Source organism: Salvelinus alpinus, chromosome 5, assembly GCF_045679555.1.
Source record: "Salvelinus alpinus chromosome 5, SLU_Salpinus.1, whole genome shotgun sequence".
Taxonomy (NCBI): domain Eukaryota; kingdom Metazoa; phylum Chordata; class Actinopteri; order Salmoniformes; family Salmonidae; genus Salvelinus; species Salvelinus alpinus.
Window position 1 is genome coordinate 3285089 of NC_092090.1, and position 27903 is coordinate 3312991.

Here is a 27903-nt window from a genome sequence, read left to right on the forward strand (position 1 = left end):
GCCAGTCGGTATAAGAGAAGTCTTTATTCTACCAAGAAAGACGAGTGATAAAATAAAATACTTCTATAAACATGTTCAAAAAGTGGCAGAATCAACATTTATCTTAGTCCAAAGGCCCTCTGCCCCTCGACCATCTTCAGCTTCCTGCCCTCGTTGTTGACAGATGTGCGACAGGCAAATATTTATCTTTTGTGTAAAGAAAACATCCATTCTCACAACTGGATAATGTCATTGTCCTGCGTAGCTCAGAGGCCCTCCAGCGTCAAATTCGTTACTGCACCCCGTAGCAAATGTAAACGAGCATTTCTTATTGGACAAGTTAGTCCCTCCCGGTTTGGTGCCCTCAGACCATCTTGAGCTTTTTCATGGTTCTCCACCGATCCTTGATGTTCACGGCGGTTCGGCCCAAGAATGGGAAAGAGGACTTTACCCTGGACCAGTTCCCCTCTCCGTAGCGCCTCACTCCCTCCTTCACCCACTCGGTCTCCTCTGCTGTCCACATCTACAGGAGGGACACAACAGAACACTCAATGTATAGTAAACACTGTAGAGGACAACACTTAGGGTTAACATAGTAAACACACTGTAGGGGACAACACTTAGGGTTAACATAGTAAACACACTGTAGGGGACAACACTTAGGGTTAACATAGTAAACACACTAGAGGACAACACTTAGGGTTAACATAGTAAACACGCTGTAGGGGACAACACTTAGGGTTAACATAGTAAACACACTAGAGGACAACACTTAGGGTTAACATAGTAAACACACTGTAGGGGACAACACTTAGGGTTAACATAGTAAACACTGTAGGGGACAACACTTAGGGTTAACATAGGAAACACTGTAGGGGACAACACTTAGGGTTAACATAGGAAACACACTGTAGAGGACAACACTTAGGGTTAACATAGTAAACACACTGTAGGGGACAACACTTAGGGTTAACATAGTAAACACTGTAGAGGACAACACTTAGGGTAAACATAGTAAACACACTGTAGGAGGACAACACTTAGGGTTAACATATAGTATACATTATGTAGAGGTTTCCCGGATACAGATTAAGCCCAGTCCTGATTCTCCATTTAGCTTGCTTTTTAGTCCAGGACTAGGCTTTATCTGTGTCCAGAAACAGTATTCAGACCCATTGACATTTTGTTACATTTATTAAATCGTTTTTCCCTCTCAATCTACACACAATATCCCATAATAACAAAGCCAAAAGTTTTATTTTTTTGCAAATATACACTACCGTTCAAAAGTTTGGGGTCACTTAGAAATGTCCTTGTTTTTGAAAGAAAAATAAATTTGTCCATTAAAATAACATCAAATTGATCAGAAATACAGTGTAGACATTGTTAATGTTGTAAATGACTATTGTAGCTGGAAACGGCTGATTTTTAATGGAATATCTACATAGGCGTACAGAGGCCCATTGTCAGCAACCATCACTCCTGTGTTCCAATGGCACGTTGTGTTAGCTAATCCAAGTTTACCATTTTAAAAGGCTAATTGATCATTAGAAAACCCTTTTGCAATTATGTTAAAACTGTTGTCCTGATAAAGAAGCAATAAAACTGGCCTTCTTTAGACTAGTTGAGTATCAGGAGCATCAGCATTTGTGGGTTCGATTACAGACTCAAAAATGGCCAGAAACAAAGCACTTTCTTCTGGAACTCGTCAGTCTATTCTTGTTCTGAGAAATGTACTCCTCCCACCTGTTTATGCTGGGAACAAGGCCACAACCACAATCTGACTCTGAGAGTAACACACCAGGTGGCCTGTATTAACAGTCTCAGAATAGGAGTGCTGATCTTGGACCAATTAAACATTTTAGATCATAATGAACAGGTGGATACCTGATCCTAGATCAGCACTCCTACCCTGAGACTGATCCTAGACCACCACTTCTACCCTGAGACCTGATCCTAGACCAGCATTCCTACCCTGAGACCTGATCCTAGACCAGCATTCCTACCCTGAGACCTGATCCGAGACCTGATCCTAGACCACCACTCCTACCCTGAGACCTGATCCTAGACCACTACTCCTACCCTGATACCTGATCCTAGATCACCACTCCTACCCTGAGACCTGATCCTAGATCACTACTCCTACCCTGAGGCCTGATCCTAGATCACCACTCCTACCCTGAGACCTGATCCTAGACCTGATCCTAGATCACCACTCCTACCCTGAGACCTGATCCTAGATCACCACTCCTACCCTGAGACCTGATCCTAGACCACCACTCCTACCCTGAGGCCTGATCCTAGATCACCACTCCTACTCTGAGACCTGATCCTAGACCTGATCCTATATCACCACTCCTACCCTGAGACCTGATCCTAGATCACCACTCCTACCCTGAGACCTGATCCTAGACCACTACTCCTACCCTGAGACCTGATCCTAGATCACCACTCCTACCCTGAGACCTGATCCTAGATCACTACTCCTACCCTGAGGCCTGATCCTAGATCACCACTCCTACCCTGAGACCTGATCCTAGATCACCACTCCTACCCTGAGACCTGATCCTAGATCACCACTCCTACCCTGAGTCCTGCTCCTAGATCAGATCCTAGATCACCACTCCTACCCTGAGACCTGATCCTAGATCAGCTCTCCTACCCTGAGACCTGATCCTATGTAAATAAGGTATGTTTTTTTTAAAACTTTGTATAAATTTGCTAAAATGTCTAAAAACCTGTTTTCGCTTTGTCATTCAGGGGTATTGTGTGAAGATCGAGAGATCGATGAAGGAAAAAATGAATGAATACATTAATTGAATCTATTTTAGAATGAGGCTGTAACGGAACAAAATGTGCGTAAAGGGAAGGGGTCTGAATATTTCCCCGAATGTCACCATCTTCTAAACTGAGGCTGTGCTCAGTCTTCCTGTCTCCTCCGGTAGTTCTGGTGTTGTCCTCAGAGCCTAAACTCACCCTCTTCCTGTCTCCAGAACCTAAACTCACCCTCTTCCTGTCTCCTCCGGTAGTTCTGGTGTTGTCCTCAGAGCCTAAACTCACCCTCTTCCTGTCTCCAGAACCTAAACTCACCCTCTTCCTGTCTCCAGATCCTAAACTCACCCTCTTCCTGTCTCCAGAACCTAAACTCACCCTCTTCCTGTCTCCTCCGGTAGTTCTGGTGTTGTCCTCAGAGCCTAAACTCACCCTTTTCCTGTCTCCAGAGCCTAAACTCACCCTCTTCCTGTCTCCAGAACCTAAACTCATCCTCTTCCTGTCTCCAGAGCATAAACTCACCCTCTTCCTGTCTCCAGAACCTAAACTCATCCTCTTCCTGTCTCCAGAGCCTAAACTCACCCTCTTCCTGTCTCCAGAACCTAAACTCATCCTCTTCCTGTCTCCAGAGCATAAACTCACCCTCTTCCTGTCTCCTCCGGTAGTACTGGCGTTGTCCTCAGAGCCTAAACTCACCCTCTTCCTGTCTCCAGATCCTAAACTCACCCTCTTCCTGTCTCCAGAGCCTAAACTCACCCTCTTCCTGTCTCCAGAGCCTAAACTCACCCTCTTCCTGTCCTCAGATCCTAAACTCACCCTCTTCCTGTCTCCTCATGTAGTACTGGTGTCTCCAGAACCTAAACTCACCCTCTTCCTGTCTCCAGAACCTAAACTCACCCTCTTCCTGTCTCCAGAGCCTAAACTCACCCTCTTCCTGTCTCCAGAGCCTAAACTCACCCTCTTCCTGTCTCCAGAGCCTAAACTCACCCTCTTCCTGTCCTCAGATCCTAAACTCACCCTCTTCCTGTCTCCAGAGCCTAAACTCACCCTCTTCCTGTCTCCAGAGCCTAAACTCACCCTCTTCCTGTCCTCAGATCCTAAACTCACCCTCTTCCTGTCTCCAGAGCCTAAACTCACCCTCTTCCTGTCTCCTCATGTAGTACTGGTGTCTCCAGAGCCTAAACTCACCCTCTTCCTGTCTCCAGAACCTAAACTCACCCTCTTCCTGTCTCCAGAACCTAAACTCACCCTCTTCCTGTCTCCAGAGCCTAAACTCACCCTCTTCCTGTCCTCAGATCCTAAACTCACCCTCTTCCTGTCTCCAGAGCCTAAACTCACCTCTTCCTGTCTCTTCCTGTAGTACTGGTGTCTCCAGAGCCTAAACTCACCCTCTTCCTGTCCTCAGATCCTAAACTCACCCTCTTCCTGTCCTCAGAGCCTAAACTCACCCTCTTCCTGCCTCCTCCTGTAGTACTGGCGCTGTCCTCAGATCCTAAACTCACCCTCTTCCTGCCTCCTCCGGTAGTACTGGCGTTGTCCTCAGATCCTAAACTCACCCTCTTCCTGCCTCCTCCGAAGGTACTGGCGTTGTCCTCAGAGCCTAAACTCACCCTCTTCCTGTCTCCAGATCCTAAACTCACCCTCTTCCTGCCTCCTCCTGTAGTACTGGTGTCTCCAGATCCTAAACTCACCCTCTTCCTGCCTCCTCCTGTAGTACTGGTGTCTCCAGATCCTAAACTCACCCTCTTCCTGCCTCCTCCTGTAGTACTGGTGTCTCCAGAGCCTAAACTCACCCTCTTCCTGTCCTCAGAGCCTAAACTCACCCTCTTCCTGTCTCCAGAGCCTAAACTCACCCTCTTCCTGTCCTCAGAGCCTAAACTCACCCTCTTCCTGCCTCCTCCTGTAGTACTGGCGTTGTCCTCAGAGCCTAAACAAAGACACACGTTAGAACTCCATAGTAAATCACTAGTAATAAACACAATATAGTTTAAATCATAATTGATCGTCATAATTACTGTCTTTGTGAGGAGAGTCGAATAAATCCTCTTCATCACTCCACCGATCCTTGGATTCCTTAGCAACACTGAACAGCTGCTTCCTGCAGATGACATCACCATTATAAAGAGAGAGAAAGTCCATCAGCTGTGATCTTCATCATCCTCTATGACTGAATTACATGACAGAGTGTCTCCTCCAATCACATCAGAAGGGAGGAGACAGAATGATACTGGACTATATTACATGACAGTGTGTCTCCTCCAATCACATCAGAAGGGAGGAGACAGAATGATACTGGACTATATTACATGACAGTGTGTCTCCTCCAATCACATCAGAAGGGAGGAGACAGAATGATACTGGACTATATTACATGACAGTGTGTCTCCTCCAATCACATCAGAAGGGAGGAGACAGAATGATACTGGACTATATTACATGACAGTGTGTCTCCTCCAATCACATCAGAAGGGAGGAGACAGAATGATACTGGACTATATTACATGACAGTGTGTCTCCTCCAATCACATCAGAAGGGAGGAGACAGAATGATACTGGACTATATTACATGACAGTGTGTCTCCTCCAATCACATCAGAAGGGAGGAGACAGAATGATACTGGACTATATTACATGACAGTGTGTCTCCTCCAATCACATCAGAAGGGAGGAGACAGAATGATACTGGACTATATTACATGACAGTGTGTCTCCTCCAATCACATCAGAAGGGAGGAGACAGAATGATACTGGACTATATTACATGACAGTGTGTCTCCTCTAATCACATCAGAAGGGAGGAGACAGAATGATACTGGACTATATTACATGACAGTGTGTCTCCTCCAATCACATCAGAAGGGAGGAGACAGAATGATACTGGACTAGATAGTTCCTCTTACCACTTCAGATCAGTTCCCTTTTTACTGGTGGAGGCCTTCTGAGGGGCGGGGCTTCTCTGGGGGGTGGGGCTTGTCTGGGGGGTGGGGCTTCTCTTATGTGAAGAACCTCTCTGGGGAGTGGGGGTGGAGCCTCTCTGAGGGGCGGGGCTTCTCTGGGGTGTGTGGCTTGTCTGGGGGGTGGGGCTTCTCTTATGTGAAGAACCTCTCTGGGGAGTGGGGGTGGAGCCTCTCTGAGGGGCGGGGCTTCTCTGGGGTGTGTGGCTTTTCTGGGGGGTGGGGCTTCTCTTATGTGAAGAACCTCTCTGGGGTGTGGGGGTGGAGCTTCTCTGGGGGGTGGGGGTGGAGCTTCTCTGGGGGGCGGAGCCTCTCTGGGGGGTGGGGGTGGAGCTTCTCTGGGGGGCGGAGCCTCTCTGCTCAGGGCTGTTATCCAGAATACACACATCCTCCTCAGGGTCAGGCGAGGTCCTGGAGTCAGACAGAGGTCGTATTCATTAGGACACACCATAGCAAAACGATTTGCAAGCCTTTCTTATTGGACAAGGTCAGGTAGTCCCCTCTCCCTTTCAGTCAACTTCCACTTCCCTCGTCAAACTAGTCAACACGTGTCCCTCATTAGAAATGTGTTCAAGAGATGGTTAAAAGGTGCTTCCATTAACACAGTACTACATGCAGGGACATCCCTCTTGTTCCTGACTTACTCTTCGGGTATCTTGCTGGCTCGTCGTTTGCGATACTTCCGTGTTGGTGGGCTGTAGGTGGGGGCGGAGCTTAGTGGGTCCGCCCGGCTGACTGACTCCTCCCCGTTGGATACTGATTCTCGAGAGGCCGTAGAATCCTGCACACCAGGGTTAAAATATGAGGTAATGAATCCTACACACCAGGGTTATAATATGAGGTAATGAATCCTAAACACCAGGGTTATAATATGAGGTAATGAATCCTACACACCAGGGTTAAAATATGAGGTAATGAATCCTACACACCAGGGTTAAAATATGAGGTAATGAATCCTACACACCAGGGTTATAATATGAGGAAATGAATCCTACACACCAGGGTTATAATATGAGGTAATGAATCCTACACACCAGGGTTAAAATATGAGGTAATGAATCCTACACACCAGGGTTAAAATATGAGGTAATGAATCCTAAATACCAGGGTTATAATATGAGGTAATGAATCCTAAATACCAGGGTTAAAATATGAGGTAATGAATCCTACACACCAGGGTTAAAATATGAGGTAATGAGTCCTACACACCAGGGTTAAATGAGGCAATTCAAGCAGTTTGTTCAAATTTAAACCATGAATAATGACTCCATTAAACTCCTATTCCTCCTGCTCACTTCACTCACCATTATCAAACCACCAAGTGATTCATTAACAACTCAAAGAAAAACAAACATTTGCATTAAAACCTCAACCCTGCTGCTTCTCTCACCTGGCTGTCTGGCTCCATAACCAGCCTGGCTATGGTATGAGGCCAGCCTCTGCTCTTCCACTGGGGGCCTGGTGCCAGGTCTGCTGGGGGAACCAGGTCAGCAGGGGACGCCTCCATTGGACTGTCGGAGTCTCTCTGGGACCTGGGGACTTCCTGCTCCAACACAGCGTCTGAGCCCTGCCTGGGGTCAAGTCAGATTCACCAGGGGTCACTCCCAATACACTTTAACAATGAAAAGAGACAGACAATCAGTGAAGACAAGGAACAATATCAACAACATTAAAACCAGAGACAAACTGGGGAGCAGAACAGTCCATAGAACCAGCCTGGAGAAATCCACTCTGTTGGGGATGACAAGGAGTGGAACTATAGACAGACTGGTACCCAGGCTACCATAGGACAGGAAGCAGCAGGGTAGTGATACGACTGGTACCCAGGCTACCATAGGACAGGAAGCAGCAGGGTAGTGATACGACTGGTACCCAGGCTACCATAGGACAGGAAGCAGCAGGGTAGTGATACGACCGGTACCCAGGCTACCATAGGACAGGAAGCAGCAGGGTAGTGATACGACTGGTACCCAGGCTACCATAGGACAGGAGGGTAGTGATACGACTGGTACACAGGCTACCATAGGACAGGAAGCAGCAGGGTAGTGATACGACTGGTACCCAGGCTACCATAGGACAGGAAGCAGCAGGGTGGTGATACGACTGGTACCCAGGCTACCATAGGACAGGAGGGTAGTGATACGACTGGTACCCAGGCTACCATAGGACAGGAAGCTGCAGGGTAGTGATACGACTGGTACCCAGGCTACCAGAGGACAGGAAGCAGCAGGGTAGTGATACGACTGGTACCCAGGCTACCATAGGACAGGAAGCAGCAGGGTAGTGATACGACTGGTACCCAGGCTACCGTAGGACAGGAAGCAGCAGGGTAGTGATACGACTGGTACCCAGGCTACCAGAGGACAGGAAGCAGCAGGGTAGTGATATGACTGGTACCCAGGCTACAATAGGACAGGAAGCAGCAGGGTAGTGATACGACTGGTACCCAGGCTACCATAGGACAGGAAGCAGCAGGGTAGTGATACGACTGGTACCCAGGCTACCATAGGACAGGAGGGTAGTGATACGACTGGTACCCAGGCTACCATAGGACAGGAAGCAGCAGGGTAGTGATACGACTGGTACCCAGGCTACCATAGGACAGGAAGCAGCAGGGTGGTGATACGACTGGTACCCAGGCTACCATAGGACAGGAGGGTAGTGATACGACTGGTACCCAGGCTACCATAGGACAGGAAGCTGCAGGGTAGTGATACGACTGGTACCCAGGCTACCAGAGGACAGGAAGCAGCAGGGTAGTGATACGACTGGTACCCAGGCTACCATAGGACAGGAAGCAGCAGGGTAGTGATACGACTGGTACCCAGGCTACCATAGGACAGGAGGGTAGTGATACGACTGGTACCCAGGCTACCATAGGACAGGAAGCAGCAGGGTAGTGATACGACTGGTACCCAGGCTACCATAGGACAGGAAGCAGCAGGGTAGTGATACGACCGGTACCCAGGCTACCATAGGACAGGAAGCAGCAGGGTAGTGATACGACCGGTACCCAGGCTACCAGAGGACAGGAAGCAGCAGGGTAGTGATACGACTGGTACCCAGGCTACCACAGGACAGGAAGCAGCAGGGTAGTGATATGATTGACAACCTGGGGCTTTCGGAGAGGTGCAGGGGAGGTTCCTCTTGGTCCACAACAGCAAGTCCTTTTCCTGCGTTCTCCTCCATCACCTCCCTTTCCACTTCCTCCTCCAGCTCCGCCAAGGTCATGGGCTCCTTCAGCTCCTCGGCCAGGGCTGTATAAACGGCCATCAGCTGGCTGCGGGTCAGCAGGACGCCACCAGGGGGAGGACTGGGAGGAGAGAGAGAGAGGCAGTTTAGACTGGGAGGACTGGAGGGAGAGAGAGGGAGGGAGTTTAGACTGGGAGGACTGGAGGGAGAGAGAGAGGGAGGCAGTTTAGACTGGGAGGACTGGAGGGAGAGAGAGAGAGAGAGAGAGAGAGGGAGGCAGTTTAGACTGGGAGGACTGGAGAGAGAGAGAGGGAGGCAGTTTAGACTGGGAGGACTGGAGGGAGAGAGAGGGTATATCCACACACTGTGGTGCCCAATACTAGTGGGGCCCCCTGTATATCCACACACTGTGGGGCCCAATACTGGTGGAGCCCCCTGTATATCCACACACTGTGGGGCCCAATACTGGTGGGGCCCCCTGTATATCCACACTGTGGTGGTGGGGCCCAATACTGGTGGGGCCCCCTGTATATCAACACACTGTGGGGCCCAATACTGGTGGAGCCCCCTGTATATCCACACACTGTGGGGCCCAATACTGGTGGGGCCCCCTGTATATCCACACACTGTGGGGCCCAATACTGGTGGGGCCCCCTGTATATCCACACACTGTGGGGCCCAATACTGGTGGAGCCCCCTGTATATCCACACACTGTGGTGGTGGGGCCCAATACTGGTGGGGCCCCCTGTATATCCACACACTGTGGGGCCCAATATTGGTGGGGCCCCCTGTATATCCACACACTGTGGGGCCCAATACTGGTGGGGCCCCCTGTATATCCACACACTGTGGGGCCCAATACTGGTGGGGCCCCCTGTATATCCACACACTGTGGTGGTGGGGCCCAATACTGGTGGGGCCCCCTGTATATCCACACACTGTGGTGGTGGGGCCCAATACTGGTGGAGCCCCCTGTATATCCACACACTGTGGTGGTGGGGCCCAATACTGGTGGAGCCCCCTGTATATCCACACACTGTGGGGCCCAATACTGGTGGAGCCCCCTGTATATCCACACACTGTGGGGCCCAATACTGGTGGGGCCCCCTGTATATCCACACACTGTGGGGCCCAATACTGGTGGGGCCCCCTGTATATCCACACTGTGGGGCCCAATACTGGTGGGGCCCCCTGTATATCCACACACTGTGGTGGTGGGGCCCAATACTGGTGGGGCCCCCTGTATATCCACACACTGTGGGGCCCAATACTGGTGGAGCCCCCTGTATATCCACACACTGTGGTGGTGGGGCCCAATACTGGTGGGGCCCCCTGTATATCCACACACTGTGGGGCCCAATGACCTTTAGAGTCTAGGCTCGGTAACTGGAAAACATGTTGTCACAATAACTGAGCTAAAAGTGCTTTCTGAAATACATGTATTTAATTGATTGACATCGGATCAATGAGGCTACCTGGGTTTGTGTCTGGATGCCTTCTCCTCTGTTGCTGGAACAAGGTGGTCCTCTGGCTGAGGGTCTGAGGGACAGTCTCCTTCCTCTGCATCCTGTCCTGCTTCCTGTCTCTTCACCATCAGCTGTCTGGCAGCCTGGTAATCACACAGACAGGTTAGGAACAGTGGGTTAGGGAGTCAGATCTCCTCAGGATAGCAACAGTGGGTTAGGGAGCCAGATCTCCTCAGGTTAGGAACAGTGGGTTAGGGAGTCAGATCTCCTCAGGTTAGGAACAGTGGGTTAGGGAGTCAGATCTCCTCAGGATAGCAACAGTGGGTTAGGGAGCCAGATCTCCTCAGTTCAGGTTAGGAACAGTGGGTTAGGGAGACAGATCTCCTCAGGATAGGAACAGTGGGTGAGGGAGTCAGATCTCCTCAGGTTAGGAACAGTGGGTTAGGGAGACAGATCTCCTCAGGTTAGGAACAGTGGGTTAGGGAGACAGATCTCCTCAGGATAGGAACAGTGGGTTAGGGAGACAGATCTCCTCAGTTCAGGTTAGGAACAGTGGGTTAGGGAGACAGATCTCCTCAGGTTAGGGAAGGAACAGTGGGTTAGGGAGACAGATCTCCTCAGGTTAGGAACAGTGGGTTAGGGAGACAGATCTCCTCAGGTTAGGAACAGTGGGTTAGGGAGACAGATCTCCTCAGTTCAGGTAATACATACGTACCCTGGACCGGAAGGGATGAGAGTAGGGGAACATACGTACCCTGGACAGGAAAGGATGAGCGTAGGGGAACAGGCTCTCACAGAACAGCAGCATCTCCTGTTTAAACTGCTGGTAGGTGACCTGCTGCAGGACTGAATGCTCACTGCTCCTCTTGTTGACCAGCCCCAGGAAGATCGCTTTCTGGAGGACACATCACCCCCCCGCATCAGCCTCTGGAGACATTACCCCCCCGCATCAGCCCCTGGAGACATTACCCCCCCGCATCAGCCTCTGGAGACATTAACCCCCCGCATCAGCCCCTGGCGACATGATAAATGTCTCTGTCCTGTTCCTCAGGTTAAAAGACAGACAGATTAAATGTCTCTGTCCTGTTCCTCAGGTTAAAAGACAGACAGATTAAATGTCTCTGTCCTGTTCCTCAGGTTAAAAGACAGATGGATCTAAATGTCTCTGTCCTGTTCCTCAGGTTAAAAGACAGACGGGTCTAAATGTCTCTGTCCTGTTCCTCAGGTTAAAAGACAGACAGGTCTAAATGTCTCTGTCCTGTTCCTCAGGTTAAAAGACAGACAGTCTAAATGTCTCTGTCCTGTTCCTCAGGTTAAAAGACAGATGGATCTAAATGTCTCTGTCCTGTTCCTCAGGTTAAAAGACAGACGGGTCTAAATGTCTCTGTCCTGTTCCTCAGGTTAAAAGACAGATGGATCTAAATGTCTCTGTCCTGTTCCTCAGGTTAAAAGACAGACAGGTCTAAATGTCTCTGTCCTGTTCCTCAGGTTAAAAGACAGATGAGTCTAAATGTCTCTGTCCTGTTCCTCAGGTTAAAAGACAGATGGATCTAAATGTCTCTGTCCTGTTCCTCAGGTTAAAAGACAGACAGTCTAAATGTCTCTGTCCTGTTCCTCAGGTTAAAAGACAGACAGTCTAAATGTCTCTGTCCTGTTCCTCAGGTTAAAAGACAGTCTAAATGTCTCTGTCCTGTTCCTCAGGTTAAAAGACAGACAGTCTAAATGTCTCTGTCCTGTTCCTCAGGTTAAAAGACAGATGGGTCTAAATGTCTCTGTCCTGTTCCTCAGGTTAAAAGACAGACAGGTCTAAATGTCTCTGTCCTGTTCCTCAGGTTAAAAGACAGATGGATCTAAATGTCTCTGTCCTGTTCCTCAGGTTAAAAGACAGACGGGTCTAAATGTCTCTGTCCTGTTCCTCAGGTTAAAAGACAGATGGATCTAAATGTCTCTGTCCTGTTCCTCAGGTTAAAAGACAGACAGGTCTAAATGTCTCTGTCCTGTTCCTCAGGTTAAAAGACAGTCTAAATGTCTCTGTCCTGTTCCTCAGGTTAAAAGACAGACGGGTCTAAATGTCTCTGTCCTGTTCCTCAGGTTAAAAGACAGACAGTCTAAATGTCTCTGTCCTGTTCCTCAGGTTAAAAGACAGATGGGTCTAAATGTCTCTGTCCTGTTCCTCAGGTTAAAAGACAGATGGATCTAAATGTCTCTGTCCTGTTCCTCAGGTTAAAAGACAGTCTAAATGTCTCTGTCCTGTTCCTCAGGTTAAAAGACAGACAGTCTAAATGTCTCTGTCCTGTTCCTCAGGTTAAAAGACAGACGGGTCTAAATGTCTCTGTCCTGTTCCTCAGGTTAAAAGACAGATGGATCTAAATGTCTCTGTCCTGTTCCTCAGGTTAAAAGACAGACGGGTCTAAATGTCTCTGTCCTGTTCCTCAGGTTAAAAGACAGACAGGTCTAAATGTCTCTGTCCTGTTCCTCAGGTTAAAAGACAGACAGTCTAAATGTCTCTGTCCTGTTCCTCAGGTTAAAAGACAGACAGGTCTAAATGTCTCTGTCCTGTTCCTCAGGTTAAAAGACAGACGGGTCTAAATGTCTCTGTCCTGTTCCTCAGGTTAAAAGACAGATGGATCTAAATGTCTCTGTCCTGTTCCTCAGGTTAAAAGACAGACAGTCTAAATGTCTCTGTCCTGTTCCTCAGGTTAAAAGACAGACAGTCTAAATGTCTCTGTCCTGTTCCTCAGGTTAAAAGACAGACGGGTCTAAATGTCTCTGTCCTGTTCCTCAGGTTAAAAGACAGATGGATCTAAATGTCTCTGTCCTGTTCCTCAGGTTAAAAGACAGACAGGTCTAAATGTCTCTGTCCTGTTCCTCAGGTTAAAAGACAGACAGTCTAAATGTCTCTGTCCTGTTCCTCAGGTTAAAAGAGAGATGGATCTAAATGTCTCTGTCCTGTTCCTCAGGTTAAAAGACAGACAGTCTAAATGTCTCTGTCCTGTTCCTCAGGTTAAAAGACAGATGGATCTAAATGTCTCTGTCCTGTTCCTCAGGTTAAAAGACAGACAGGTCTAAATGTCTCTGTCCTGTTCCTCAGGTTAAAAGACAGTCTAAATGTCTCTGTCCTGTTCCTCAGGTTAAAAGACAGACGGGTCTAAATGTCTCTGTCCTGTTCCTCAGGTTAAAAGACAGACAGTCTAAATGTCTCTGTCCTGTTCCTCAGGTTAAAAGACAGATGGGTCTAAATGTCTCTGTCCTGTTCCTCAGGTTAAAAGACAGATGGATCTAAATGTCTCTGTCCTGTTCCTCAGGTTAAAAGACAGTCTAAATGTCTCTGTCCTGTTCCTCAGGTTAAAAGACAGACAGTCTAAATGTCTCTGTCCTGTTCCTCAGGTTAAAAGACAGACGGGTCTAAATGTCTCTGTCCTGTTCCTCAGGTTAAAAGACAGATGGATCTAAATGTCTCTGTCCTGTTCCTCAGGTTAAAAGACAGACGGGTCTAAATGTCTCTGTCCTGTTCCTCAGGTTAAAAGACAGACAGGTCTAAATGTCTCTGTCCTGTTCCTCAGGTTAAAAGACAGACAGTCTAAATGTCTCTGTCCTGTTCCTCAGGTTAAAAGACAGACAGGTCTAAATGTCTCTGTCCTGTTCCTCAGGTTAAAAGACAGACGGGTCTAAATGTCTCTGTCCTGTTCCTCAGGTTAAAAGACAGATGGATCTAAATGTCTCTGTCCTGTTCCTCAGGTTAAAAGACAGACAGTCTAAATGTCTCTGTCCTGTTCCTCAGGTTAAAAGACAGACAGTCTAAATGTCTCTGTCCTGTTCCTCAGGTTAAAAGACAGATGGATCTAAATGTCTCTGTCCTGTTCCTCAGGTTAAAAGACAGACAGTCTAAATGTCTCTGTCCTGTTCCTCAGGTTAAAAGACAGATGGATCTAAATGTCTCTGTCCTGTTCCTCAGGTTAAAAGACAGACAGTCTAAATGTCTCTGTCCTGTTCCTCAGGTTAAAAGACAGACAGTCTAAATGTCTCTGTCCTGTTCCTCAGGTTAAAAGACAGACGGGTCTAAATGTCTCTGTCCTGTTCCTCAGGTTAAAAGACAGATGGATCTAAATGTCTCTGTCCTGTTCCTCAGGTTAAAAGACAGACAGGTCTAAATGTCTCTGTCCTGTTCCTCAGGTTAAAAGACAGACAGTCTAAATGTCTCTGTCCTGTTCCTCAGGTTAAAAGAGAGATGGATCTAAATGTCTCTGTCCTGTTCCTCAGGTTAAAAGACAGACAGTCTAAATGTCTCTGTCCTGTTCCTCAGGTTAAAAGACAGACAGGTCTAAATGTCTCTGTCCTGTTCCTCAGGTTAAAAGACAGATAGTCTAAATGTCTCTGTCCTGTTCCTCAGGTTAAAAGACAGACAGGTCTAAATGTCTCTGTCCTGTTCCTCAGGTTAAAAGACAGATAGTCTAAATGTCTCTGTCCTGTTCCTCAGGTTAAAAGACAGACAGGTCTAAATGTCTCTGTCCTGTTCCTCAGGTTAAAAGACAGACAGTCTAAATGTCTCTGTCCTGTTCCTCAGGTTAAAAGACAGACAGGTCTAAATGTCTCTGTCCTGTTCCTCAGGTTAAAAGACAGATGGATCTAAATGTCTCTGTCCTGTTCCTCAGGTTAAAAGACAGATGGATCTAAATGTCTCTGTCCTGTTCCTCAGGTTAAAAGACAGACAGGTCTAAATGTCTCTGTCCTGTTCCTCAGGTTAAAAGACAGACAGTCTAAATGTCTCTGTCCTGTTCCTCAGGTTAAAAGACAGACAGTCTAAATGTCTCTGTCCTGTTCCTCAGGTTAAAAGACAGATGGATCTAAATGTCTCTGTCCTGTTCCTCAGGTTAAAAGACAGACAGTCTAAATGTCTCTGTCCTGTTCCTCAGGTTAAAAGACAGATGGATCTAAATGTCTCTGTCCTGTTCCTCAGGTTAAAAGACAGACAGTCTAAATGTCTCTGTCCTGTTCCTCAGGTTAAAAGACAGACAGTCTAAATGTCTCTGTCCTGTTCCTCAGGTTAAAAGACAGACGGGTCTAAATGTCTCTGTCCTGTTCCTCAGGTTAAAAGACAGATGGATCTAAATGTCTCTGTCCTGTTCCTCAGGTTAAAAGACAGACAGGTCTAAATGTCTCTGTCCTGTTCCTCAGGTTAAAAGACAGATAGTCTAAATGTCTCTGTCCTGTTCCTCAGGTTAAAAGACAGACAGGTCTAAATGTCTCTGTCCTGTTCCTCAGGTTAAAAGACAGACAGTCTAAATGTCTCTGTCCTGTTCCTCAGGTTAAAAGACAGACAGGTCTAAATGTCTCTGTCCTGTTCCTCAGGTTAAAAGACAGATGGATCTAAATGTCTCTGTCCTGTTCCTCAGGTTAAAAGACAGATGGATCTAAATGTCTCTGTCCTGTTCCTCAGGTTAAAAGACAGACAGGTCTAAATGTCTCTGTCCTGTTCCTCAGGTTAAAAGACAGACAGTCTAAATGTCTCTGTCCTGTTCCTCAGGTTAAAAGACAGATGGATCTAAATGTCTCTGTCCTGTTCCTCAGGTTAAAAGACAGATGGATCTAAATGTCTCTGTCCTGTTCCTCAGGTTAAAAGACAGATGGATCTAAATGTCTCTGTCCTGTTCCTCAGGTTAAAAGACAGACAGGTCTAAATGTCTCTGTCCTGTTCCTCAGGTTAAAAGACAGACAGTCTAAATGTCTCTGTCCTGTTCCTCAGGTTAAAAGACAGATGGATCTAAATGTCTCTGTCCTGTTCCTCAGGTTAAAAGACAGATGGATCTAAATGTCTCTGTCCTGTTCCTCAGGTTAAAAGACAGACAGTCTAAATGTCTCTGTCCTGTTCCTCAGGTTAAAAGACAGACAGGTCTAAATGTCTCTGTCCTGTTCCTCAGGTTAAAAGACAGATGGATCTAAATGTCTCTGTCCTGTTCCTCAGGTTAAAAGACAGACAGTCTAAATGTCTCTGTCCTGTTCCTCAGGTTAAAAGACAGATGGGTCTAAATGTCTCTGTCCTGTTCCTCAGGTTAAAAGACAGACAGGTCTAAATGTCTCTGTCCTGTTCCTCAGGTTAAAAGACAGATGGATCTAAATGTCTCTGTCCTGTTCCTCAGGTTAAAAGACAGACAGGTCTAAATGTCTCTGTCCTGTTCCTCAGGTTAAAAGACAGATGGATCTAAATGTCTCTGTCCTGTTCCTCAGGTTAAAAGACAGATGGGTCTAAATGTCTCTGTCCTGTTCCTCAGGTTAAAAGACAGTCTAAATGTCTCTGTCCTGTTCCTCAGGTTAAAAGACAGACAGTCTAAATGTCTCTGTCCTGTTCCTCAGGTTAAAAGACAGACAGTCTAAATGTCTCTGTCCTGTTCCTCAGGTTAAAAGACAGACAGTCTAAATGTCTCTGTCCTGTTCCTCAGGTTAAAAGACAGACAGTCTAAATGTCTCTGTCCTGTTCCTCAGGTTAAAAGACAGACAGGTCCAGACAGTCTAAATGTCTCTGTCCTGTTCCTCAGGTTAAAAGACAGATGGATCTAAATGTCTCTGTCCTGTTCCTCAGGTTAAAAGACAGACAGTCTAAATGTCTCTGTCCTGTTCCTCAGGTTAAAAGACAGACAGGTCTAAATGTCTCTGTCCTGTTCCTCAGGTTAAAAGACAGACAGTCTAAATGTCTCTGTCCTGTTCCTCAGGTTAAAAGACAGACAGTCTAAATGTCTCTGTCCTGTTCCTCAGGTTAAAAGACAGACAGGTCTAAATGTCTCTGTCCTGTTCCTCAGGTTAAAAGACAGACAGTCTAAATGTCTCTGTCCTGTTCCTCAGGTTAAAAGACAGACAGTCTAAATGTCTCTGTCCTGTTCCTCAGGTTAAAAGACAGACAGTCTAAATGTCTCTGTCCTGTTCCTCAGGTTAAAAGACAGACAGTCTAAATGTCTCTGTCCTGTTCCTCAGGTTAAAAGACAGACAGTCTAAATGTCTCTGTCCTGTTCCTCAGGTTAAAAGACAGACAGTCTAAATGTCTCTGTCCTGTTCCTCAGGTTAAAAGACAGACAGGTCTAAATGTCTCTGTCCTGTTCCTCAGGTTAAAAGACAGATGTGTCTAAATGTCTCTGTCCTGTTCCTCAGGTTAAAAGACAGACAGTCTAAATGTCTCTGTCCTGTTCCTCAGGTTAAAAGACAGGTGGGTCTAAATGTCTCTGTCCTGTTCCTCAGGTTAAAAGACAGGTGGGTCTAAATGTCTCTGTCCTGTTCCTCAGGTTAAAAGACAGACAGGTCTAAATGTCTCTGTCCTGTTCCTCAGGTTAAAAGACAGACAGGTCTAAATGTCTCTGTCCTGTTCCTCAGGTTAAAAGACAGACTGGTCTAAATGTCTCTGTCCTGTTCCTCAGGTTAAAAGACAGACAGTCTAAATGTCTCTGTCCTGTTCCTCAGGTTAAAAGACAGATGGATCTAAATGTCTCTGTCCTGTTCCTCAGGTTAAAAGACAGACGGGTCTAAATGTCTCTGTCCTGTTCCTCAGGTTAAAAGACAGATGGATCTAAATGTCTCTGTCCTGTTCCTCAGGTTAAAAGACAGATGTGTCTAAATGTCTCTGTCCTGTTCCTCAGGTTAAAAGACAGACAGTCTAAATGTCTCTGTCCTGTTCCTCAGGTTAAAAGACAGGTGGGTCTAAATGTCTCTGTCCTGTTCCTCAGGTTAAAAGACAGACGGGTCTAAATGTCTCTGTCCTGTTCCTCAGGTTAAAAGACAGACAGTCTAAATGTCTCTGTCCTGTTCCTCAGGTTAAAAGACAGATGGATCTAAATGTCTCTGTCCTGTTCCTCAGGTTAAAAGACAGATGGATCTAAATGTCTCTGTCCTGTTCCTCAGGTTAAAAGACAGACAGGTCTAAATGTCTCTGTCCTGTTCCTCAGGTTAAAAGACAGATGGGTCTAAATGTCTCTGTCCTGTTCCTCAGGTTAAAAGACAGACAGTCTAAATGTCTCTGTCCTGTTCCTCAGGTTAAAAGACAGACAGGTCTAAATGTCTCTGTCCTGTTCCTCAGGTTAAAAGACAGACAGTCTAAATGTCTCTGTCCTGTTCCTCAGGTTAAAAGACAGACAGGTCTAAATGTCTCTGTCCTGTTCCTCAGGTTAAAAGACAGACAGTCTAAATGTCTCTGTCCTGTTCCTCAGGTTAAAAGACAGACAGTCTAAATGTCTCTGTCCTGTTCCTCAGGTTAAAAGACAGACAGGTCTAAATGTCTCTGTCCTGTTCCTCAGGTTAAAAGACAGATGGATCTAAATGTCTCTGTCCTGTTCCTCAGGTTAAAAGACAGACAGTCTAAATGTCTCTGTCCTGTTCCTCAGGTTAAAAGACAGACAGGTCTAAATGTCTCTGTCCTGTTCCTCAGGTTAAAAGACAGATGGATCTAAATGTCTCTGTCCTGTTCCTCAGGTTAAAAGACAGATGTGTCTAAATGTCTCTGTCCTGTTCCTCAGGTTAAAAGACAGACAGTCTAAATGTCTCTGTCCTGTTCCTCAGGTTAAAAGACAGACGGGTCTAAATGTCTCTGTCCTGTTCCTCAGGTTAAAAGACAGATGGATCTAAATGTCTCTGTCCTGTTCCTCAGGTTAAAAGACAGACGGGTCTAAATGTCTCTGTCCTGTTCCTCAGGTTAAAAGACAGACAGGTCTAAATGTCTCTGTCCTGTTCCTCAGGTTAAAAGACAGCCTAAATGTCTCTTAGTACTGTCCGTATTGTAGTCATTGTCTCTTTAGGAGTTATGAGTTAGCTCACCTTTCCAACCATGCTTTTTGGGAAGTACTTCATCAAAACCTCCTTGGCTTTGTCAAAGGCCTGGTTCTTAAGGCACACTATCACCAACTACAGAGAAGAACACAACACGTTCACCGTTATAATGACGTCAGAATAAACAACATGGCAAAATACAATTACACCAGAATGAGAAGACATGAACCGGGCAATTACACCAGAATGAGAAGACATGAACCGGGCAATTACACCAGAATGAGAAGGGGAAGACATGAACCGGGCAATTACACCAGAATGAGAAGACATGAAAAGGGACAATTACACCAGAATGAGAAGGGGAAGACATGAAGGGACAATTACACCAGAATGAGAAGACATGAAGGGACAATTACACCAGAATGAGAAGACATGAAGGGACAATTACACCAGAATGAGAAGGGGAAGACATGAAGGGACAATTACACCAGAATGAGAAGGGGAAGACATGAAGGGACAATTACACCAGAATGAGAAGGGGAAGACATGAAGGGACAATTACACCAGAATGAGAAGGGGAAGACATGAAGGGACAATTACACCAGAATGAGAAGGGGAAGACATGAAGGGACAATTACACCAGAATGAGAAGGGTAAGACATGAAGGGACAATTACACCAGAATGAGAAGGGGAAGACATGAAGGGACAATTACACCAGAATGAGAAGACATGAACGGACAATTACACCAGAATGAGAAGACATGAACGGACAATTACACCAGAATGAGAAGGGGAAGACATGAAGGGACACTTACACCAGAATGAGAAGACATGAAGGGACAATTACACCAGAATGAGAAGACATGAAGGGACAATTACACCAGAATGAGAAGACATGAAGGGACAATTACACCAGAATGAGAAGACATGAAGGGACAATTACACCAGAATGAGAAGACATGAACGGGCAAATAGTTGTGCAATTCACTACAATGCACAATAGTGTTGACCACAGTACACGGTGTCATCTTATAATGTTGGACATGAAAATCAGAACCGTGTTTAGGGTTTCAACAGGGGGGACCGTTGAATGATGATACACCGTGTGGACAGATCTCACCATCTCTCTGATAGACTTCTGTACTCTGTCCACGTCTTTCTGGGGAACTGGCAACTCCTCGCAGATGCTGTCCAATACGCTCAGAGCAGATTCCAGCGGCGTGAGGTCCTCCTGAGAGTCAAACGAGAAGTCTGCGGACGGCCAGAGAACAACGGTGTCAGTGATCTCAGACTTGATTTCAAAAAGACACAGCTAGCTAGCGATAAGGAACGAGAGACTGTGGCACTTGGGGTCATTTCAGATGTCTCTGATTTTCAACAGGGAAGGGATATTAGCTCATACTGTTACATAGATAGTGTTGTTATGTAGCGAGCTAGGAAGTTACTTCATGTTTAACTCAAAAGTCTCACCGAGTTTGTCACCGTCATTTATCCTGGCGAGGAACTGTATTGCTCGAATCTTCTTGGGTGTGGCGTCGTTGGCTTCCAACGGCCGAACCAGATGACCTGAAAGAGGACGTCGTTGGATAATGTGTTAGCTAGCGTCTATTAAAATGGGGATAACTGCTTTAGCGCCTATTGACGATATTATATTATTGATGTGTTCCCACACTTCTACCCCCCCAAGCCATTAGACTGCTGAACAGCTTCTACCCCCAAGCCATTAGACTGCTGAACAGCTTCTACCCCCAAGCCATCAGACTGCTGAACAGCTTCTACCCCCAAACCATCAGACTGCTGAACAGCTTCTACCCCCAAACCATTAGACTGCTGAACAGCTTCTACCCCCAAACCATCAGACTCCTGAACAGCTTCTACCCCCAAGCCATCAGACTGCTGAACAGCTTCTACCCCCAAACCATCAGACTCCTGAACAGCTTCTACCCCCAAACCATCAGACTCCTGAACAGCTTCTACCCCCAAGCCATCAGACTGCTGAACAGCTTCTACCCCCAAGCCATTAGACTGCTGAACAGCTTCTACCTCCAAGCCATCAGACTGCTGAACAGCTTCTACCCCCAAACCATCAGACTGCTGAACAGCTTCTACCCCCAAGCCATCAGACTGCTGAACAGCTTCTACCCCCAAACCATAAGACTGCTGAACAGCTTCTACCCCCAAACCATAAGACTGCTGAACAGCTTCTAGCCCCAAACCATCAGACTGCTGAACAGCTTCTACCCCCAAACCATCAGACTGCTGAACAGCTTCTACCCCCAAACCATCAGACTGCTGAACAGCTTCTCCCCATAGCCATCAGACTGCTGAACAGCTTCTACCCCCAAACCATCAGACTGCTGAACAGCTTCTCCCCCAAGCCATCAGACTGCTGAACAGCTTCTACCCCCAAACCATCAGACTGCTGAACAGCTTCTACCCCCAAACCATCAGACTGCTGAACAGCTTCTACCCCCAAGCCATTAGACTGCTGAACAGCTTCTACCCCCAAGCCATCAGACTGCTGAACAGCTTCTCCCCCAAGCCATCAGACTGCTGAACAGCTTCTACCCCAAACCATCAGACTGCTGAACAGCTTCTACCCCCAAGCCATTAGACTGCTGAACAGCTTCTACCCCCAAGCCATTAGACTGCTGAACAGCTTCTACCCCCAAGCCATCAGACTGCTGAACAGCTTCTACCCCCAAACCATCAGACTGCTGAACAGCTTCTACCCCCAAGCCATTAGACTGCTGAACAGCTTCTACCTCCAAACCATCAGACTGCTGAACAGCTTCTACTCCCAAGCCATCAGACTGCTGAACAGCTTCTACCCCCAAGCCATTAGACTGCTGAACAGCTTCTACCCCCAAGCCACCAGACTGCTGAACAGCTTCTACCCCCAAGCCATCAGACTGCTGAACAGCTTCTACCCCCAAACCATTAGACTGCTGAACAGCTTCTACCCCCAAGCCACCAGACTGCTGAACAGCTTCTACCCCCAAACCATCAGACTGCTGAACAGCTTCTACCTCCAAGCCATCAGACTGCTGAACAGCTTCTACCCCCAAGCCATCAGACTGCTGAACAGCTTCTACCCCCAAGCCATCAGACTGCTGAACAGCTTCTACCCCCAATCCATTAGACTGTTGAACAGCTTCTACCACCAAGCCATCAGACTGCTGAACAGCTTCTACCCCCAAGCCATCAGACTGCTGAACAGCTTCTACCCCCAAGCCATTAGACTGCTGAACAGCTTCTACCCCCAAGCCATTAGACTCCTGAACAGCTTCTACCCCCAAACCATCAGACTGCTGAACAGCTTCTACCCCCAAGCCATTAGACTGCTGAACAGCTTCTACCCCCAAGCCATTAGACTGCTGAACAGCTTCTACCCCCAAGCCATTAGACTCCTGAACAGCTTCTACCCCCAAACCATCAGACTGCTGAACAGCTTCTACCCCCAAGCCATTAGACTGCTGAACAGCTTCTACCCCCAAGCCATTAGACTGCTGAACAGCTTCTACCCCCAAACCATCAGACTGCTGAACAGCTTCTACCCCCAAACCATCAGACTGCTGAACAGCTTCTACCCCCAAGCCATTAGACTGCTGAACAGCTTCTACCCCCAAGCCATTAGACTGCTGAACAGCTTCTACCCCCAAGCCATCAGACTGCTGAACAGCTTCTACCCCCAAGCCATCAGACTGCTGAACAGCTTCTACCCCCAAACCATCAGACTGCTGAACAGCTTCTACCCCCAAACCATTAGACTGCTGAACAGCTTCTACCCCCAAGCCATTAGACTGCTGAACAGCTTCTACCCCCAAACCATCAGACTGCTGAAAAGAATGGGCTCCTAAGTAAGCATTTCACCCTCCTTACGAAGGTCCGACCACATGTGGAGAAGAAGGGTTTTCCTAGATGAGTTCCCGAGTGGCACAGCGGTTTAAGGTACTACAGACCCTGGTTCGATTCCAGGCTGTATCACAGCGGTCTAAGGCACTGCATCTCAGTGCTAGAGGCATCACTACAGACCTTGGTTAGATTCCAGGCTGTATCACAACCGGCCGTGATTGGGAGACCCATAGGGCGGCGCACAATTGCCCCAGCGTTGTCCGGGTTTGGCCGTTATTGTAAATACGAATTTGTTGTTAAATGACTTGCCTAGTTAAATAATGGTCAAATAAATGAGCTAACTCAGCGTTTCCCAAACTCTGTCCTGGGCAGCGCTCAGTACATAAAAACGCAACAGAACTTTAAATTAAAGAAAACTGTGCTGTACTGAACGACCAATTGAAAAACGGTGAGGGGTTCTGGCTTCAAAAATGCCCCGCTTGCCTTTAACAACATCAATCACCACTTCAAGCCAAACCCGACACACCCACCGAACGGACCAAACAAGTCTGTCCAATAACGTTTTGGGAAAACGTGTCGTTCAGTACAAAACGTTACGCACCGTAGCAAACGTTCAAACGAACTGAACGCACCCCTTGGGGATGAAGGTTTATTTTTTGTCCTTCCGCTACACAGCTGAATCAAATAATAAATATTGAGTTGACTAACGTTATTTAAATCAGCTGTGTGGTACTAACGTTAGGACCAAAACTAAACTGTTCACCAGGGATCTAGTCACACCAACTGGTCTAGCTAACTAACTAGGTAACACATGGTATAAAACAAAACGTTTATAAGCATAGCTAGCTAAGCAAACTGGTAACACGGGAGTTAACGTAGCTATCTTAATGCAGAGACGGTATAGAAACCTGTATTGGGTTCGACAAGATGCTAACGTTAGCTAGTTAGCTAACTGCATTTGTGAGCAAACGTTACTCACATTGAAGGATGTCTCTGATCTCACAGAAATCAGTGTCCTGTTCATTCTTGAAAGCCTCAAACGCCACAGATACATAATAATCCACCATCCACCGATTAACAACACATTCCACATCTAGTCCGCGGTCCACACTCGCCTCCATGTTTTGGTTTTGCCGCCACATCAACGAAGTAAACAAACTTATCTCATCTGCCGCGCTGGTTAGTGTTTAGTCAACCTTCCGTCTGTCCACCTTACGCTCACCTTACGCTCACATTACGCACCACGTCAATGACGTCATCGCGGCAAACCGATTACCATTCATTTAGAATAGTGATTTTTAATGGTTATTGACTAATTATAGAGATTTTTATGAAATATTGGATTTTAAGTAAAAAATATATTGCATTTGGCGACAGATTTTTTTGTTTTTGTGTATATAACATTTACCAGACAGAATGAAGAAATGAACGACTTAATTCAAATGTTTTGTTTTCATTTTAGTAACATCCTTCATTGTAAATACATGGGTCTCATTCATGAAATAAAACATTTAAATACTTAACTCGCTCCAAAATAACTTCAGAGTCACACTCGTACAACATGTGTATAATAGCTTCCCTTTATCACAGAAAAGGCGAAGTCCGCATGTAGACAAGTTATTGCAAGGGTATATTTCGTGCAAGATTTTCAAGTGAATTTCTTTTACTTTATTTGATATACAAAATGTATGAGGGAGCAACCAAGCTTTCTTCCATTCAATTTCAGGAATATTTTGCATTCCAGAAGAATGTCCCTCTAGGAGGGATCTTGTGGTTGGAGTTCAAGTCATCTTCAGAATGTATTACATTTCTTATCCAGCAGGGGGCAACCTTTCAACATACATTGAGCATCTATCTTGACATGTTCTCCAAAGCAAAAATGCAATTGAATTAATTAAGTCCTGAAGGTATTGGTTTGAATATAGAATTACATTCGTACTGTATTCTTACAACTATCGTAGGTTTATACAATTGTAACCTTATTTTAGGTACTTACATTTTTGAAACTCAAGTTATATGTAGTGATCTTTTTTTTATTCTTTTTTTTTTTTAAACTTTGTTATTTTATGTTTTCTTCAGATAAAATATACGTGTAGTGATGTCCTATGTATTTATTTAGTGAAGGCGGAGGCACTTGGTCATCCAGCGTTTGTCAAATGAACGTCAGATTTGATTTATTTTAGCAGGTTAGGAGAAAACGCTGCTGGTTGCTGCGTTTGTTTGCCGCGCGAACTGTATGTCGCGCGCGATTTAAAGGCACAATCTTTAGATTTCTTGGTGTCCGTCATTGATTCTTGAATAATCTGATTTATATGAATCTAACATTATCTTATCAGATTCAAATTCAATGCATATTGGTTCACATCCACACGTTTTTACACAGGGCAATAAATGGAACAGCCAAATAGCCATTATTATTTTAATCAATCAGGTTTATTATGCAAAATAACACATTATAAAGACAATTTGAGACACATTTAAAAACATCTTTCAATAATTGGTAGTAGGTACCAGGCACACCGGTTTGAGTGTCACGAACTGCAACAATGTTCGTTTGTCAACACCCAAAGGACAAAACTGTGGGAAGCATTGAAGTCAACACGGGCCAGCATCCCTGTTGAACGCTTTCCACACCTTGTAGAGTCCATGCCCCGAAGAAATGAGGCTGTTCTGAGGGAAAAAGGGGGGTGCAACTCAATACTAGGAAGGTGTCCTTAATGTTTTGTTCACTCAGTGTGTCTGCAGAGGTTACAGAAGATGGAAATGCTAAAAGTGTCCCACTTTTCTTCTGACTTCACTCAAATAAATACTACAAGACAAAATGAACAGGATATAATACGTCAAGAATTAGACTGCTGCAATGGATATCTGCCGTTTTACGCACTCATGACCATTTCTGCTGTTTTTATATACATACATAATGTTACCGCCATTGTTTCCTATGACTGAAAATATCTCCTGGACATCAGAACAGCGATCACTAACCTCCATTTGGATGATGATTTCTACTTCAAGGAGTCGGCAGCGCAGGACATATTGCTCACTCTGGACCGGGCCCCGATCCCAGAGACTGGACCGGGCCCCGATCCCAGAGACTGGACCGGGCCCCGATCCCAGAGACTGGACCGGGCCCCGATCCCAAAGACTGGACCGGGCCCCGATCCCAAAGACTGGACCGGGCCCCGATCCCAGAGACTGGACCGGGCCCCGATCCCAGAGACTGGACCGGGCCCCGATCCCAAAGACTGGACCGGGTCCCGATCCCAAAGACTGGACCGGGTCCCGATCCCAAAGAATGGACCAGGCCCTGATCCCAGAGACTCATAAAAGGAAAAGACTGCCTGAGAGGCCGAAGTGCGGGCACCCCGACGAAACTACTTCGGGGAAAAAATAACCCGCCGCTCCCCTCTGTTCTATTAACAAACGTACAATTGGTAGGATAGTCTCTAACGGAGCTCATCCAGTTTATTCTCCAGTGATTGATAGGATAGTCTCTAACGGAGCTCATCCAGTTTATTCTCCAGTGATTGGTAGGATAGTCTAACGGAGCTCATCCAGTTTATTCTCCAGTGATTGGTAGGATAGTCTAACAGAGCTCATCCAGTTTATTCTCCAGTGATTGGTAGGATAGTCTAATGAAGCTCATCCAGTTTATTCTCCAGTGATTGGTAGGATAGTCTAATGGAGCTCATCCAGTTTATTCTCCAGTGATTGGTAGGATAGTCTAATGGAGCTCATCCAGTTTATTCTCAAGTGATTGGTAGGATAGTCTAACAGAGCTCATCCAGTTTATTCTCCAGTGATTGGTAGGATAGTCTCTAACGGAGCCCATCCAGTTTATTCTCCAGTGATTGGTAGGATAGTCTAATGGAGCTCATCCAGTTTATTCTCCAGTGATTGGTAGGATAGTCTAATGGAGCTCATCCAGTTTATTCTCCAGTGATTGGTAGGATAGTCTAACAGAGCTCATCTTCTGCACATCTATCACTCCAGTGTCTAATTGCTATATTGTAATTATTTCGCCACCATGGCCTATTTATTGCCTTAACTCCCTTATCCTACCACATTTGCACACACTGTATATATACTTTTTCTACTGTATTATTGACTGTATGTTTGTTTATTCCATGTGTAACTCTGTGTTGTTGTTTGTGTCACACTGCTTTGCTTTATCTTGGCCAGGTCACAGTTGTAAATGAGAACTTGTTCTCAACTGGCCTACCTGGTTAAATAAAGGTGAAATAATATATATATATTTTTGTTAAATATAGTGCACAACTTTGGATCAGAGCCCTATGGCACCCTATTCCCTATATAGTGCACTACTTTAGACCAGAGCCCTATGGCACCCTATTCCCTATATAGGGAATAGGGTGCCATTGGGTCAGATCCGTTGTCTTTCAGTGTTCCCTCCGTCCCAATTTATAAGTATCTAAATAACACACATTCTCATTACAGCATTTTAATGAAAGGCCTGTGTTGTCTTCAGATAGCATGTCTCCAGAGACACATCCTACAGACCCTCAGGGAGTCTAATCATCTCCAGATAGCATGTCTCCAGAGACACATCCTACAGACCCTCAGGGAGTCTAATAATCTCCAGATAGCATGTCTCCAGAGACACATCCTCAGGGAGTCTAATAATCTCCAGATAGCATGTCTCCAGAGACACATCCTACAGACCCTCAGGGAGTCTAATAATCTCCAGATAGCATGTCTCCAGAGACACATCCTACAGACCCTCAGGCAGTCAAATCATCTCCAGATAGCATGTCTCCAGAGACACATCCTACAGACCCTCAGGGAGTCTAATCATCTCCAGATAGCATGTCTCCAGAGACACATCCTACAGACCCTCAGGGAGTCTAATCATCTCCAGATAGCATGTCTCCAGAGACACATCCTACAGACCCTCAGGGAGTCTAATCATCTCCAGAT

General features: G+C 46.3%; 1 protein-coding gene across 2 annotated transcripts; it reads right to left on the bottom strand.

The window, feature by feature from the left end:
- LOC139575420 (telomeric repeat-binding factor 2-like) lies at positions 1–24196 on the bottom strand. 2 transcript variants are annotated; one of them, XM_071400369.1, is made up of 13 exons: positions 23945–24196; positions 20581–20676; positions 20231–20361; positions 19158–19244; positions 11119–11259; positions 10374–10507; positions 8818–9018; positions 7096–7276; positions 6350–6486; positions 5652–6116; positions 4767–4849; positions 4494–4534; positions 1–502 (listed from the first exon to the last, which is right to left on the bottom strand). In XM_071400369.1, the coding sequence occupies exons 1-13, from the start codon at positions 24105–24107 to the stop codon at positions 344–346; spliced, it is 2019 nt and encodes a 672-aa protein (XP_071256470.1). In that variant the 5' UTR covers positions 24108–24196; the 3' UTR covers positions 1–343. The 2 variants fall into 2 exon arrangements, with proteins under 2 accessions (XP_071256470.1, XP_071256469.1); XM_071400368.1 differs by lacking the exon at positions 4494–4534 and adding an exon at positions 4635–4678 and having other exon boundaries at positions 23945–24193.
- Positions 24197–27903: the final 3707 nt, after the last annotated feature.